This window comes from Lampris incognitus, chromosome 3 (genome assembly GCF_029633865.1).
Source record: "Lampris incognitus isolate fLamInc1 chromosome 3, fLamInc1.hap2, whole genome shotgun sequence".
NCBI classification, from domain to species: domain Eukaryota; kingdom Metazoa; phylum Chordata; class Actinopteri; order Lampriformes; family Lampridae; genus Lampris; species Lampris incognitus.
In genome coordinates this window covers 116,948,991-116,964,963 of record NC_079213.1, presented here as the reverse complement: position 1 = coordinate 116,964,963, position 15,973 = coordinate 116,948,991, and the positions used below count along the sequence as shown (strand labels likewise).

General features: G+C 47.3%; 1 protein-coding gene across 1 annotated transcript in view; it reads left to right on the top strand.

The window, feature by feature from the left end:
- map1sa (microtubule-associated protein 1Sa) overlaps window positions 1–15,973 on the top strand; it is a 66,076-nt gene that overhangs the window by 9,330 nt on the left and 40,773 nt on the right. The window contains exon 2 of the mRNA XM_056277614.1: window positions 12,111–12,212. Coding sequence (XP_056133589.1) covers window positions 12,111–12,212 — 102 coding nt within the window. The remainder of the gene's footprint in view (window positions 1–12,110; window positions 12,213–15,973) is intronic.

The following is a 15,973-nucleotide window of genomic DNA, read 5'->3' as shown; positions in this document are numbered from 1 at the left end:
TTCCCCCTCTCACACTTTCTCTCTCTCTCACACTTTCTCTCTCTCACACTTTCCCCCTCTCACACTTTCCCCCTCTCACACTTTCTCTCTCTCTCACACTTTCTCTCTCTCACACTTTCCCCCTCTCACACTTTCCCTCTCACACTTTCTCTCTCACACACTTTCTCTCACAAACTTTCTCTCTCTCACACTTTCTCTTTCACACACTTTCCCTCTCACACTTTCTCTCTCTCACACTTTCTCTCTCACACACTTTCTCTCTCTCACACTTTCTCTCTCTCACACACTTTCCCTCTCTCACACTTTCCCTCTCACACTTTCTCTCTCTCACACACTTTCCCTCTCACACTTTCTCTCTCTCTCACACACTTTCCCTCTCACACTTTCTCTCTCACACACTTTCTCTCTCACACACTTTCTCTCTCTCACACTTTCTCTCTCTCACACTTTCTCTCTCACACTTTCTCTCTCTCACACTTTCTCTCTCTCACACTTTCTCTCTCACACTTTCTCTCTCTCACACTTTCCCTCTCACACTTTCTCTCTCTCACACTTTCTCTCTCTCACACACTTTCCCTCTCACACTTTCTCTCTCACACACTTTCTCTCTCACACTTTCTCTCTCTCACACACTTTCTCTCTCTCACACTTTTTCTCTCTCACACTTTCTCTCTCACACACTTTCTCTCTCACACTTTCTCTCTCTCACACACTTTCTCTCTCACACACTTTCTCTCTCACACACTTTCTCTCTCTCACACTTTCTCTCTCTCACACACTTTCCCTCTCACACTTTCTCTCTCACACACTTTCTCTCACACACTTTCTCTCTCTCACACTTTCCCTCTCACACTTTCTCTCTCACACACTTTCTCTCTCACACACTTTCTCTCTCTCACACTTTCTCTCTCTCTCACACACTTTCCCTCTCACACTTTCCCTCTCACACACTTTCTCTCTCTCACACTTTCTCTCTCTCTCACACACTTTCTCTCTCACACACTTTCTCTCTCTCACACTTTCTCTCTCTCACACACTTTCCCTCTCACACTTTCTCTCTCACACACTTTCCCTCTCACACTTTCTCTCTTACACACTTTCCCTCTCACACTTTCTCTCTCTCACACACTTTCCCTCTCACACTTTCTCTCTCACACACTTTCCCTCTCACACTTTCTCTCTTACACACTTTCCCTCTCACACTTTCTCTCTCTCACACACTTTCTCTCTCTCTCACACTTTCCCTTTCACACTTTCTCTCTCACACACTTTCTCTCTCACACACTTTCTCTCTCACACTTTCTCTCTCTCTCACACACTTTCTCTCTCACACTTTCTCTCACACTTTCTCTCTCACACACTTTCTCTCTCTCTCTCACACTTTCTCTCTCTCACACTTTCCCTCTCTCTCACACTTTCTCTCTCTCACACTTTCCCTCTCACACTTTCTCTCTCTCACACTTTCCCTCTCACACTTTCTCTCTCTCACACTTTCCCTCTCACACTTTCTCTCTCACACACTTTCCCTCTCACACTTTCTCTCTCTCACACTTTCTCTCTCACACACTTTCTCTCTCTCTCTCACACTTTCTCTCTCACACACTTTCTCTCTCTCTCACACTTTCTCTCTCACACACTTTCTCTCTCTCTCACACTTTCCCTCTCACACTTTCTCTCTCTCACACTTTCTCTCTCTCACACTTTCTCTCTCTCACACTTTCTCTCTCTCACACTTTCCCTCTCACACTTTCTCTCTCTCACACTTTCTCTCACACACTTTCTCTCTCTCACACTTTCTCTCTCTCACACTTTCTCTCTCACACACTTTCTCTCTCTCACACTTTCCCTCTCACACTTTCCCTCTCTCACACTTTCTCTCTCTCACACTTTCCCTCTCACACTTTCTCTCTCTCTCACACTTTCTCTCTCACACTTTCTCTCTCACACACTTTCTCTCTCTCACACTTTCTCTCTCACACACTTTCTCTCACAGACTTTCTCTCTCACACACTTTCTCTCTCTCACACTTTCCCTCACACACTTTCTCTCTCTCACACTTTCTCTTTCTCACACTTTCTCTCACACACTTTCTCTCTCACACTTTCCCTCTCACACACTTTCTCTCTCTCACACTTTCTCACTCACACTTTCCCTCTCTCACTTTCCCTCTCACACTTTCCCTCTCTCTCACACTTTCTCTCTCACACACTTTCTCTCTCACACACTTTCTCTCTCACACACTTTCTCTCACACACTTTCTCTCTCTCTCACACTTTCCCCTCTCACACTTTCTCTCTCGCACACCTTCCCTCTCACACACTTTCTCTCTCGCACACTTTCTCTCTCACACACTTTCTCTCTCGCACACTTTCTCTCTCACACACTTTCTCTCTTTCACACTTTATTTCTCACACACTTTCTCTCTCACACTTTCTCTCTCACACACTTTCTCTCTCTCTCACCCTTTCTCTCTCTCACACTTTCTCTCACACACTTTCTCTCTCTCTCACACTTTCTCTCTCACACTTTCTCTCACACACTTTCTCTCTCTCACACTTTCTCTCTCACACTTTCTCTCTCTCTCACACTTTCTCTCTCACACTTTCTCTCTCACACTTTCTCTCTCACACACTTTCTCTCTCTCTCTCACACTTTCTCTCTCTCACACTTTCTCTCACACACTTTCTCTCTCTCACACTTTCTCTCTCTCACACTTTCTCTCACACACTTTCTCTCTCTCACACTTTATTTCTCACACACTTTCTCTCTCACACACTTTCTCTCTCTCACACTTTATTTCTCACACACTTTCTCTCTCACACACTTTCTCTCACACACTTTCTCTCACACACTTTCTCTCAAACTTTCTCTCTCTCACACTTTCTCTCTCACACACTTTCTCTCTCTCACACTTTATTTCTCACACACTTTCTCTCTCACACACTTTCTCTCACACACTTTCTCTCAAACTTTCTCTCTCACACACTTTCTCTCTCACACACTTTCTCTCTCACACTTTCCCTCACACACTTTCTCTCTCACACACTTTCTCTCTCTCTCACACTTTCTCTCTCACACACTTTCTCTCTCTCACACTTTATTTCTCACACACTTTCTCTCTCACACACTTTCTCTCTCTCACACTTTATTTCTCACACACTTTCTCTCTCACACACTTTCTCTCACACACTTTCTCTCTCTCACACTTTCTCTCACACTTTCCCTCTCACACTTTCTCTCTCACACACTTTCTCTCTCTCACACTTTATTTCTCACACACTTTCTCTCTCACACACTTTCTCTCTCACACTTTCCCTCACACACTTTCTCTCTCACACACTTTCTCTCTCACACACTTTCTCTCTCACACTTTCCCTCACACACTTTCTCTCTTTCACACTTTCTCTCTCACACACGTTCTCTCTCTCACACTTTCTCTCTCACACACTTTCTCTCTCACACACTTTCCCTCACACACTTTCTCTCTCTCACACTTTCTCTCTTTCACACTTTCTCTCTCACACACTTTCTCTCTCTCACACTTTCCCTCTCACACACTTTCTCTCTCTCACACTTTCCCTCTCACACTTTCCCTCTCACACTTTCTCTCTCACACACTTTCTCTCACACTTTCTCTCTCACACACTTTCTCTCTCTCACACTTTCTCTCTCACACACTTTCTCTCTCACACACTTTCCCTCACACACTTTCTCTCTCTCACACTTTCTCTCTGTCACACTTTCTCTCTCACACACTTTCTCTCACACACACTTTCTCTCTCTCTCACACTTTCTCTCTCTCACACTTTCCCTCTCACACTTTACCTCTCACACTTTCTCTCTCACACTTTCTCTCTCACACTTTCTCTCTCACACTTTCTCTCTCACACACTTTCTCTCTCACACACTTTCTCTCTCACACACTTTCTCTCTCTCACACTTTCTCTCTCACACACTTTCTCTCACACACACTTTCCCTCTCACACACTTTCTCTCTCTCACACTTTCCCTCTCACACTTTCCCTCTCACACTTTCTCTCTCACACACTTTCTCTCTCACACACTTTCTCTCTCTCACACTTTATTTCTCACACACTTTCTCTCTCACACACTTTCTCTCACACACTTTCTCTCTCTCACACTTTCTCTCACACTTTCCCTCTCACACTTTCTCTCTCACACACTTTCTCTCTCTCACACTTTATTTCTCACACACTTTCTCTCTCACACACTTTCTCTCTCACACTTTCCCTCACACACTTTCTCTCTCACACACTTTCTCTCTCACACACTTTCTCTCTCACACTTTCCCTCACACACTTTCTCTCTTTCACACTTTCTCTCTCACACACGTTCTCTCTCTCACACTTTCTCTCTCACACACTTTCTCTCTCACACACTTTCCCTCACACACTTTCTCTCTCTCACACTTTCTCTCTTTCACACTTTCTCTCTCACACACTTTCTCTCTCTCACACTTTCCCTCTCACACACTTTCTCTCTCTCACACTTTCCCTCTCACACTTTCCCTCTCACACTTTCTCTCTCACACACTTTCTCTCACACTTTCTCTCTCACACACTTTCTCTCTCTCACACTTTCTCTCTCACACACTTTCTCTCTCACACACTTTCCCTCACACACTTTCTCTCTCTCACACTTTCTCTCTGTCACACTTTCTCTCTCACACACTTTCTCTCACACACACTTTCTCTCTCTCTCACACTTTCTCTCTCTCACACTTTCCCTCTCACACTTTACCTCTCACACTTTCTCTCTCACACTTTCTCTCTCACACTTTCTCTCTCACACTTTCTCTCTCACACACTTTCTCTCTCACACACTTTCTCTCTCACACACTTTCTCTCTCTCACACTTTCTCTCTCACACACTTTCTCTCACACACACTTTCCCTCTCACACACTTTCTCTCTCTCACACTTTCCCTCTCACACTTTCCCTCTCACACTTTCTCTCTCACACACTTTCTCTCTCACACACTTTCTCTCTCTCACACTTTCTCTCTCACACACTTTCTCTCTCACACACTTTCCCTCACACACTTTCTCTCTCTCACACTTTCTCTCTGTCACACTTTCTCTCTCACACACTTTCTCTCACACACACTTTCTCTCTCTCTCACACTTTCTCTCTCTCACACTTTCCCTCTCACACTTTCTCTCTCACACACTTTCTCTCACACTTTCTCTCTCACACACTTTCTTCAGTCTTGGATTCAGGATGGCGGCGCGCTGGACGCAGCGGCTACTGCGGCTCCCTGTTCAGTGTTGTGTTTTCTGTTATTCACACGTTAGTTTTAAGTTTATTTACAAGTGTAGGTCCTGCACTCTTCTACAGCCGTCAGGAACTTTTAAACCTCAGAATGGATTACTCACTTCCCTCCACCATCACGGACAACTTCCCCATCCATATTATCCACTCACCGGTCTCGCAGTGGAAACGCTGCCCCCTGTCGGCAACATAAACAGAAGAGGGGGAAGCGAGGCGGGCTATATGCTAAGCTAAGTAGTGCTCCCTTCAAAGTTTCCCTCCCCAGCATCTTCATGGCTAATGTCCGGTCGTTAGCTAACAACATGGAGGAGATAAGACTCAGGCTGTCCTCTCAGAAAAGGCTGCAGAACTGCTGTCCGCTGATGTTTACGGAGACTTGGCTCAACAGCAACATGGCGACTCGGCAGTCGAGCTAGCGGGCCGCACAGCCTTCCGTGCCGACAGGACAGCGGACTCCGGCAAGACACGCGGAGGAGGTTTAAGTATTTATGTCAGTAACTCTTGGTGCAACAATATAAAGATGGTTGAAAGGCATTGCTCTGCTGATCTGGAGCTGCTTATGATTCAGTGCAGGCCTTTTTACCTGCCCAGGGAGCTAACGGCCATTACCATCACCGCTGGATACATCCCCCCACATGCTAATGCTAAGGTAGGACTGAAGCAGCTACAATGTGTCATCATCAGCCAACAGACCCAACACCCGGACAATGCCTTTATCATAGGTGGTGACTTTAATCAGGATAACCTCAGGGCTGTACTGCCCAAATCCCATCAGCATGTCTCCTGCCCCACTAGGGGACAAAACACCCTGGACCATCTCTACACAAACATTAAGGACTCATACAAAGCTACTCCCTGCCCCCTCCTGGGGCATTCTGACCACCTCTGCCTGTTCCTGGTCCCAGCCTACAAACCCCTAATAAAACGGGTCAAGCCAGCAGTAAAGACAGTCACTGTCTGGCCAGAAGGAGCAGTCTCTGAACTCCAGGACTGTGTTGACAACACAGAATGGAGTATTTTTGCACATTCAGCTACCCATGGCTCCCATACAGACATTAATGAACAGACATCTGCCATACTAGCCTACATTAACTTTTGCACTGAGAGTGTCCCAACAAAAAAATCAATCTGCGCCTTTCCAAACCAGAAACCCTGGATGACCAGTGAGGTCCGGCAGCTGCTGAAAGTCCGGGATGCAGCGTTCGAGTCAGGTAACTGTGAGGCCTACAGCGCAGCCAGAGCCAACCTCAAAAAGGGCATTAGAACAGCCAAACACAAATATTCCCTACGAATAGAGGACCACTTTCACAATAACTCTGATCCTCGGCGAATGTGGCAAGGCATTCAGTCTATCACAGACTACAAAAGCTCCAATAGCGGTCCCGCTGTCCATGATGCCTCCCTTCCAGACAAGCTAAATCATTTCTATGCCCGCTTCGACAAGGACAATACTGACCCAGCCACAAAAATCTCCAGCCACCCAGAAAACCAGGTGCTCACTCTATCAGTCGCAGAGGTCAGAGAATCACTGCGCAGAGTGAACACACGGAAGGCTGCCGGACCAGACGGCATACCGGGTTGGGTCCTCCGGGAATGTACTGACCAGCTGGCTGAGGTCTTCACAACTATATTTAACCTCTCACTGTCCCAATCCATAGTCCCGGCATGCTTTAAGACCACCTCTATCATTCCTGTCCCCAAGAAACCAACATCCAAAAAAAACCCAAAAAACCCCTCATTTAATTTTTAACATGTGCCTGCGAATTGTTTTTAATGCCAATAAACTGAATTGAATTGAATTTCTCTCTCACACACTTTCCCTCTCACACTTCCTCTCTCACACACTTTCCCTCTCACACTTTCTCTCTTGCTCTCTCACACTTTCTCTGTCACACTTTCTCTCTTGCTCTCTCTCTCTCGCTCGCTCTCTCACACTTCTCTGATTTTATCAGAAAGTGGTGCTATAATGATGCAATATGTTCTGTGGCAGCCGGCAGGTGAAGAATTAATATTCAATACCGTTTTTAAGTAAGTGATGGAATTGTTCCTTTAACCGTGCTGTACAGTAATTTTTTTTTGTCATGGAAAACAAGTTTTGGACTTTTTTCAGTCTTTGTAATATTTTTTTTTTTAAATAAAAGAAATCTCACACATTCTCTCTCTCACACTTTCTCTCTTGCTCTCTCTCACACTTTCTCTCGCTCTCTCGCTGACTCGCTTGCTCCTGCAGTCTCTCCACTTGTGTTAGCACTTTATCAACCATCAGTGAAAAACTGATTGTTGATAAAACTGAAAACTGGAAGAAGCTGGTGTGTGCCGTGGATGATGGTCATTGCTCTTATTGCAGTGCTGAACTGTGGTGAAGAGTTGAAGTTACAGTTTGGGGCTGACTAGATGCTGCAGAGCATATTGCTGTCCTCCACAGTCAATAGTATGCACTGCATCTCGTGTTCTGCCTTAGCACTGAGATCAGCAAAAACCCTGAACGTCAACCGAGTGTCCGTGGATTGAGACAACCTAGATCAGTTACATTTTAACAGTGAAATTAACTGAAGTTTCAGTTAATTGTGCAGCGCTATTGCCCACTACTTTCAGTTGGCCACATAGGTGCATGTTGTCCCCTCAAAGGTTGTGATAGTCAGATGGAAGGGAAACGCTTGATTTAACACGGAGACTTTCAGATGCATCGACAGTTTAATTGAAACAGTTCAGTATCTCAGAAATATTAACTGTGGAAACATAAGACCATGGTGTCAGATAGTTTGCAGTGAACGGTGCAGCCAGCCCTAAGATCCCTCTTCAGGATGGTTAGAGGTGCGGTAGGTAGCAAGTGGGCAGGGTGGATAATACCATATCAGATTTAGAAAGAAAACACGTAGTGAAAAGACTTAATAATAATGACACAGTGTAAAAGAAAGAATAGTGCATTCTGGGACAACATTGCATGCAGAAGCTTTCGGAGCATCACTCCAAATGTTGCTGCACCAACCCATGTGACATAGCCAACCAAGTGCCACAAAGTTCTGGACTGGAAAAGAGCAGAGCTCTGGTTCAGGCAAGAGCAGGCTCATGTTGTTTTTGTCTGTGGTGGGAACTGAAGGCCAGTTCTGTTCCAGATCCAAACATCTCTTCCTCCATAAAGCCAGGCTGAGACTGACACAGCACCAACAACTGTATAATTATGCTGGTGTTTGTCATCCAAGGGGCCATGGTGAAGAACCGGGTAGTTTCCGTGTTATTATGGAGCTGTTCTAAGCTGCAGTTAGGCTCCACAGTCACAAGTGGAGGATTTTCTACAGGATCAGCATCAGCCCTCCTCTTTATTTCTAAACCATCTAGAAAAGAGACAGTTGCTATACTGCGAAAAATATACACACAATATGATGCACCTAAAATATTGGTGTGTTTGTTTTATTTGAACATGTTGTTGGACCTCTTGCGCTGATTTTGAAATGATGAGCTTTATACAAGTTTAGGGTTTGACTACTGAGACAGGTTGTCTGATTTGGATTTGTGCCCTCTATGTCCTCAGAGGAAACACCAAGATACAAACATCTCTGATTCTGTCACGCACTGAGTTAATTTTTAGATGGAAGTCAACAACCCCATTACCACGAGTATTGAGTCGAAGGGAGACAGTCCAGATCTTCAACAACATCTCTTGATATGTTGTAAGGATAACACTGAGCAGACTTCTGGTAGTCTGATGCTGCCCAGATGGTGTCCACCATTGACGTCATGTCAGATAATCTATGAATGAGAAAACTTACTTTCTGGTTTGCTGATAGGCTGTATTGTATAAGAAAATGCAAATAATTGGGCACTATACATTAGTACAGCTGTGTCTAACATTGTTCACATTTTTTTCAAGGGGCCTGTTCAGTCAAATACTAAAGAGGCTCAAGTTGGGAGGTCACGCAGAGAACCTGCCTGTTTGTGTCAGTTTTATTTGTATCGCCTTAAATCACAGTCCAGCCCCAGAGGCTTTATATCAAAGTCCAGCTCCAGAGCCTTTACATCACAGTCCAGCCCAGAGGCTTTACATCGCAGTCCAGCCCCAGAGGCTTTACATCACAGTCCAGCCCCAGAGGCTTTACATCGCAGTCCAGCCCCAGAGGCGTTACATCGCAGTCCAGCCCCAGAGGCTTTACATCACAGTCCAGCCCCAGAGGCGTTACATCACAGTCAAGCCCCAGAGGCGTTACATCGCAGTCCAGCCCCAGAGGCTTTACATCACAGTCCAGCCCCAGAGGCGTTACATCACAGTCCAGCCCCAGAGGCGTTACATCGCAGTCCAGCCCCAGAGGCTTTATATCGCAGTTCAGCCCCAGAGGCTTTACATCACAGTTCAGCCCCAGAGGCTTTACATCACAGTCCAGCCCCAGAGGCTTTACGTCACAGTTCAGCCCCAGAGGCTTTACGTCACAGTCCAGCCCCAGAGGCTTTACGTCACAGTCCAGCCCCAGAGGCGTTACATCGCAGTCCAGCCCCAGAGGCGTTACATCGCAGTCCAGCCCCAGAGGTGTTACATCGCAGTCCAGCCCCAGAGGCGTTACATCACAGTCCAGCCCCAGAGGCGTTACATCGCAGTCCAGCCCCAGAGGTGTTACATCGCAGTCCAGCCCCAGAGGCTTTACATCACAGTCCAGCCCCAGAGGTGTCACACTGCAGTCCAGCCCCAGAGGCGTTACATCGCAGTCCAGCCCCAGAGGCTTTACATCACAGTCCAGCCCCAGAGGCTTTACATCACAGTCCAGCCCCAGAGGCTTTACATCACAGTCCAGTCCCAGAGGCTTTACATCACATTTCAGCCCCAGAGGCTTTACATCACAGTCCAGCCCCAGAGGCTTTACATCACAGTTCAGCCCCAGAGGCTTTACATCACAGTCCAGCCCCAGAGGCTTTACATCACAGTCCAGCCCCAGAGGCTTTACGTCACAGTTCAGCCCCAGAGGCTTTACATCACAGTCCAGCCCCAGAGGCTTTACGTCACAGTCCAGCCCCAGAGGCTTTACGTCACAGTCCAGCCCCAGAGGCTTTACATCACAGTCCAGCCCCAGAGGCTTTACATCGCAGTCCAGCCCCAGAGGCTTTACATCGCAGTCCAGCCCCAGAGGCTTTACATCACAGTTCAGCTCCAGAGGCTTTACATCACAGTTCAGCCCCAGAGGCTTTACATCACAGTCCAGCCCCAGAGGCTTTACATCGCAGTCCAGCCCCAGAGGCTTTATATCGCAGTCCAGCCCCAGAGGCTTTACATCACAGTTCAGCCCCAGAGGCTTTACATCGCAGTTCAGCCCCAGAGGCTTTACATCGCAGTTCAGCCCCAGAGGCTTTACATCGCAGTTCAGCCCCAGAGGCTTTACATCACAGTCCAGCCCCAGAGGCTTTACATCACAGTCCAGCCCCAGAGGCTTTACATCACAGCTCAGCCCCAGAGGCTTTACATCACAGTTCAGCCCCAGAGGCTTTACATCGCAGTTCAGCCCCAGAGGCTTTACATCGCAGTTCAGCCCCAGAGGCTTTATATCGCAGTTCAGCCCCAGAGGCTTTACATCACAGTCCAGCCCCAGAGGCTTTACATCACAGCTCAGCCCCAGAAGCTTTACATCACAGTTCAGCCCCAGAGGCTTTACATCACAGTTCAGCCCCAGAGGCTTTACATCACAGTTCAGCCCCAGAGGCTTTACATCACAGTCCAGCCCCAGAGGCTTTATATCGCAGTTCAGCCCCAGAGGCTTTACATCACAGTCCAGCCCCAGAGGCTTTACATCACAGTTCAGTCCCAGAGGCTTTACATCACATTTCAGCCCCAGAGGCGTTACATCGCAGTCCAGCCCCAGAGGCTTTACATCGCAGTCCAGCCCCAGAGGCTTTACATCACAGTCCAGCCCCAGAGGCGTTACATCACAGTCCAGCCCCAGAGGCGTTACATCACAGTCAAGCCCCAGAGGCGTTACATCGCAGTCCAGCCCCAGAGGCTTTACATCACAGTCCAGCCCCAGAGGCGTTACATCACAGTCCAGCCCCAGAGGCGTTACATCGCAGTCCAGCCCCAGAGGCTTTATATCGCAGTTCAGCCCCAGAGGCTTTACATCACAGTTCAGCCCCAGAGGCTTTACATCACAGTCCAGCCCCAGAGGCTTTACGTCACAGTTCAGCCCCAGAGGCTTTACGTCACAGTCCAGCCCCAGAGGCTTTACGTCACAGTCCAGCCCCAGAGGCTTTACATCGCAGTCCAGTCAGAAGGCTGCCCCTGATCTGACTCCACCTAGCAATAGTTATGTGATATGTTGTGATATGTTGTGATTGATTGCAGTTGATCTTATCATTTGACTTTATTCCAGTAAACATAAGAGGACGTTCAGAGCCAAGATCAAGTAGTCATGGTCTATTTAGTTCAATGTCAAGGAAAACTTATTTGCGACTAGGATCAATATCATTTTATTGTTCAGCATTAGGAAGCCCCTGCCTTTTTCATATCATGTCTTTTCCATTCTTTTTTTGGATAGAAGTTTAAAATGGAGTTATTCACTTGGTTACTTCACAAATTACTTACCATGAACATGATTACAATGCTGTATGATTAGTTAATGATGGTAAACAGATATAACAGTTAAGAGCTGTTTCATGTTTAAAGTCTCCCTTAAATATGACATCTCATTGTATTGTTCTGACAGCATCTGGTCTAATGCACCTGGTGACCACGTGCCCTTTAAAAGCACCCATTTCAAGCCGACTATGGTATTTACATGTGGTCTTGTTGTGAGCACTGTGAATATTGATTGATTAATCTATTGTTTTTTTCTGTCTTGACAGGGATTCGCTGCTGGAATGTGGATCTGAAGGTGTGCAACCTGGACCAGCAGCTGAAACTGTTTGTATCCCGACATTCTGCTTTCTACTCTGAGGAAATCCCAGGTAACACCCAGAGATTTTGCTTCTTATGTCAAGTGATCCCCCCCCCCCCCAGAATTAGCTGGATTTAAGGGATTAAATTATCGTATACACCGATCAGCCAAAACATTAAAACCACTTACAGGTAAGGTGGATAACATCGATTATGTCGTTACAACCCACAGAAGAGCTACTGTAGCTCAGTTTGCTGAAAAAGTTCATGCTGGCTATGATAGACAGGTGTCAGGACACAGTGCATCACACCCTGCTGCGTAAGGGGCTGCATGGCTGCAGACCAGTCAGAGTGCCCATGATGACCCATGAGCATCAGAACTGGACCATGGAGCAGTGGAAGAAGGTGGCCTGGTCTGATGAACCACATTTTTTTTTTTACATCATGTGGATGGCCGGATGTGTGTACATTGTTAATCTGGGGAAGAGATGGCACCAGGATGCACTATGGGAAGAAGGCAAGCCGGTGGAGGCAGTGTGATGCTCTGGGGCAGGGTTTTGCTGGGAAGACTTGGGTCCTGGCATTCATGTGGACGTTACTTTGACACGTACCACCTACCTAAACAGTGTTGCAGACCAGGTACACCCCTTCATGGCAACAGTACTCCCTGATAGCAGTGGCATCTTTCAGCAGGATGATGCTCCCTGGCACACTGCACACATTGTTCGGGAATGGTTTGAGGAACATGACAAAGAATTCAAGGTGTTTCCCTGGCCTCCAAATTCCCCCAGATCTTAATCTGATCAAGCATCTGTGGGATGTGCTGGAAAAACAAGTCCAATCCATGGAGGCCCCACCTCACAATTTACAGGACTTAAAGGATGTGCTGCTAATGTCTTGGTAACGGATACCAGAGGACACCTTCAGAGGTCTTGTGGAGTCCATACCTTGATGGGTCAGAGCTGTTTTGGCGGCACGAGGGGGACCTACACAATATTAGGCAGGGGTTTTAATATTTTGGTTGGTGGGTGTATATATGTATCTGCCTGGTGTTTGAGATTAATATTGGTTGAATGTTTCGTATTAGTGTTGTCAACAGTTATTTTTTTAGGTAGACAATTTTTCATCATATCCTACAACTATATCAGCTCAAGTCCTGCACAACATTCTCCTGCGATGTAGAATTTCTGCCCCAGAACAGTCACCCGGACACGGTGGTGGGGGTTGGGGGGTAGAGCAGCTGATAAACAGCTGATCGTCTGAGAGTGACCCCATGCACCACCAAGCAGCAGGCTTAGGCTCCTCACAGCCAATCCCACTGTCACACGTCCTGGCTGGAACTTGGCCTGAAGCCGAAGGTCGAAGGTCAGAGCCCCAGCAGACAGACAAAGATCGAATAGATAGCCAGGTGTTTCTGTTCGACCCCCAGCAGACAGACAATAGATGGAATAGATAGCCAGGCGTTTCTAGAAAGATTGGAGCTGATTGGTTGGATGTTGTGATGTCATGCTAGGCTGCAGGCTGTGCAGATCAGAGCTCAGCTGACTACGAAGAGGTTTCATCATTTTAAGAAGACAAACAGAATTGTGTGTTAACATACATAAACACACACAGACTTCCCTGTGATCCAGATATCTGATGGGAAGGATGATTTGATGCGGTTGCCTTGGTAACAGGTTTAGTCTCAGCTGTCTGTCTTCATTCACTCTGGATAGCTCACTGAAAAAGACAAGAGCTAAAAATGACAAACTGTAAATGGAGGTTTTTTTGTGTGACTGACTGACTCAGAATGGGCCACACACACACACACACACACACACACACACACACACACATAAGGAAACTATACATACATGACAAGCAACTTTGACAGCAAATGTTTTGAATTAATAGCTATATAAAACAACAGGACTGCTCAGTGTGCTAGGTGTGTGGTGGGTGTAGTGATTCTCAGTGTGCTAGGTGTGTGGTGGGTGTAGTGAGCTCAGTGTGCTATGTGGGTGTAGTGATGCTCAGTGTGTTAGGTGGGTGGTGGATGTAGTGATGCTCAGTGTGCTAGGTGGGTGTAGTGATGCTCAGTGTGCTAGGTTTGTGGTGGGTGTAGTGAGCTCAGTGTGCTAGGTGGGTGTAGTGATGCTCAGTGTGTTAGGTGGGTGGTGGATGTAGTGATGCTCAGTGTGCTAGGTGGGTGTAGTGATGCTCAGTGTGCTAGGTGTGTTGTGTGTGTAGTGATGCTCAGTGCGCTAGGTGTGTGGTGGATGTAGTGATGCTCAGTGTACAAGGTGTGCTAGGTGGGTGTAGTGATGCTCAGTGCGCTAGGTGTGTGGTGGATGTAGTGATGCTCAGTGTACAAGGTGTGCTAGGTGGGTGTAGTGATGCTCAGTGTGCTAGGTGGGTGGTGGGTGTAGTGATGCTCAGTGTGCTAGGTGGGTGGTGGGTGTAGTGATGCTCAGTGTACAAGGTGTGCTAGGTGGGTGTAGTCATGCTCAGTGTGCTAGGTGTGTTAGGTGGGTGTAGTGATGCTCAGTGTGTTAGGTGGGTGTAGTGATGCTAGGTGGATGTAGTGATGCTCAGTGTGCTAGGTGGGTGTAGTGATGCTCAGTGTGCTAGGTGTGTGATGGATGTAGTGATGCTCAGTGTGTGGTGGGTGTAGTGATGCTCAGTGTGCTAAGTGGGTGGAGGGTGTAGTGATGCTCAGTGTGTTAGGTGGGTGGTGGATGTAGTGATGCTCAGTGTGCTAGGTGGGTGTAGTGATGCTCAGTGTGTTAGGTGGGTGGTGGATGTAGTGATGCTCAGTGTGCTAGGTGGGTGTAGTGATGCTCAGTGTGCTAGGTGTGTGGTGGATGTAGTGATGCTCAGTGTGTTAGGTGGGTGGTGGATGTAGTGATCCTCAGTGTGCTAGGTGGGTGTAGTGATGCTCAGTGTGTTAGGTGAGTGGTGGATGTAGTGATGCTCAGTGTGCTAGGTGGGTGTAGTGATGCTCAGTGTGCTAGGTTTGTGGTGGGTGTAGTGATGCTCAGTGCGCTAGGTGTGTGGTGGATGTAGTGATGCTCAGTGTGCTAGGTGGGTGTAGTGATGCTCAGTGTGTTAGGTGGGTGGTGGATGTAGTGATGCTCAGTGTGCTAGGTGGGTGTAGTGATGCTCAGTGTGCTAGGTGTGTGGTGGGTGTAGTGATGCTCAGTGTGCTAGGTGTGTGGTGGGTGTAGTGATGCTCAGTGTGCTAGGTATGTGATGGGTGTAGTGATGCTCAGTGTGCTAGGTGGGTGTAGTGATGCTCAGTGTATTAGGTGGGTGTAGTGATGCTTAGTGTGTTAGGTGGGTGGTTGATGTAGTGATGCTCAGTGTGCTAGGTGGGTGTAGTGATGCTCAGTGTGTTAGGTGGGTGGTGGATGTAGCGATGCTCAGTGTGCTAGGTGGGTGTAGTGATGCTCAGTGCGCTAGGTGGGTGGTGGATGTAGTGATGCTCAGTGTGCTAGGTGGGTGTAGTGATGCTCAGTGTGCTAGGTATGTGATGGGTGTAGTAATGCTCAGTGTGCTAGGTGTGTGGTGGGTGTAGCGATGCTCAGTGTGCTAGGTATGTGATGGGTGTAGTGATGCTCAGTGTGCTAGGTGGGTGTAGTGATGCTCAGTGTGCTAGGTATGTGATGGGTGTAGTAATGGTCAGTGTGCTAGGTGTGTGGTGGGTGTAGTGATGCTCAGTGTGCTAGGTATGTGATGGGTGTAGTGATGCTCAGTGTGCTAGGTGGGTGTAGTGATGCTCAGTGTGCTAGGTGTGTGGTGGGTGTAGTGATGCTCAGTGTGCTAGGTATGTGATGGGTGTAGTGATGGAGTA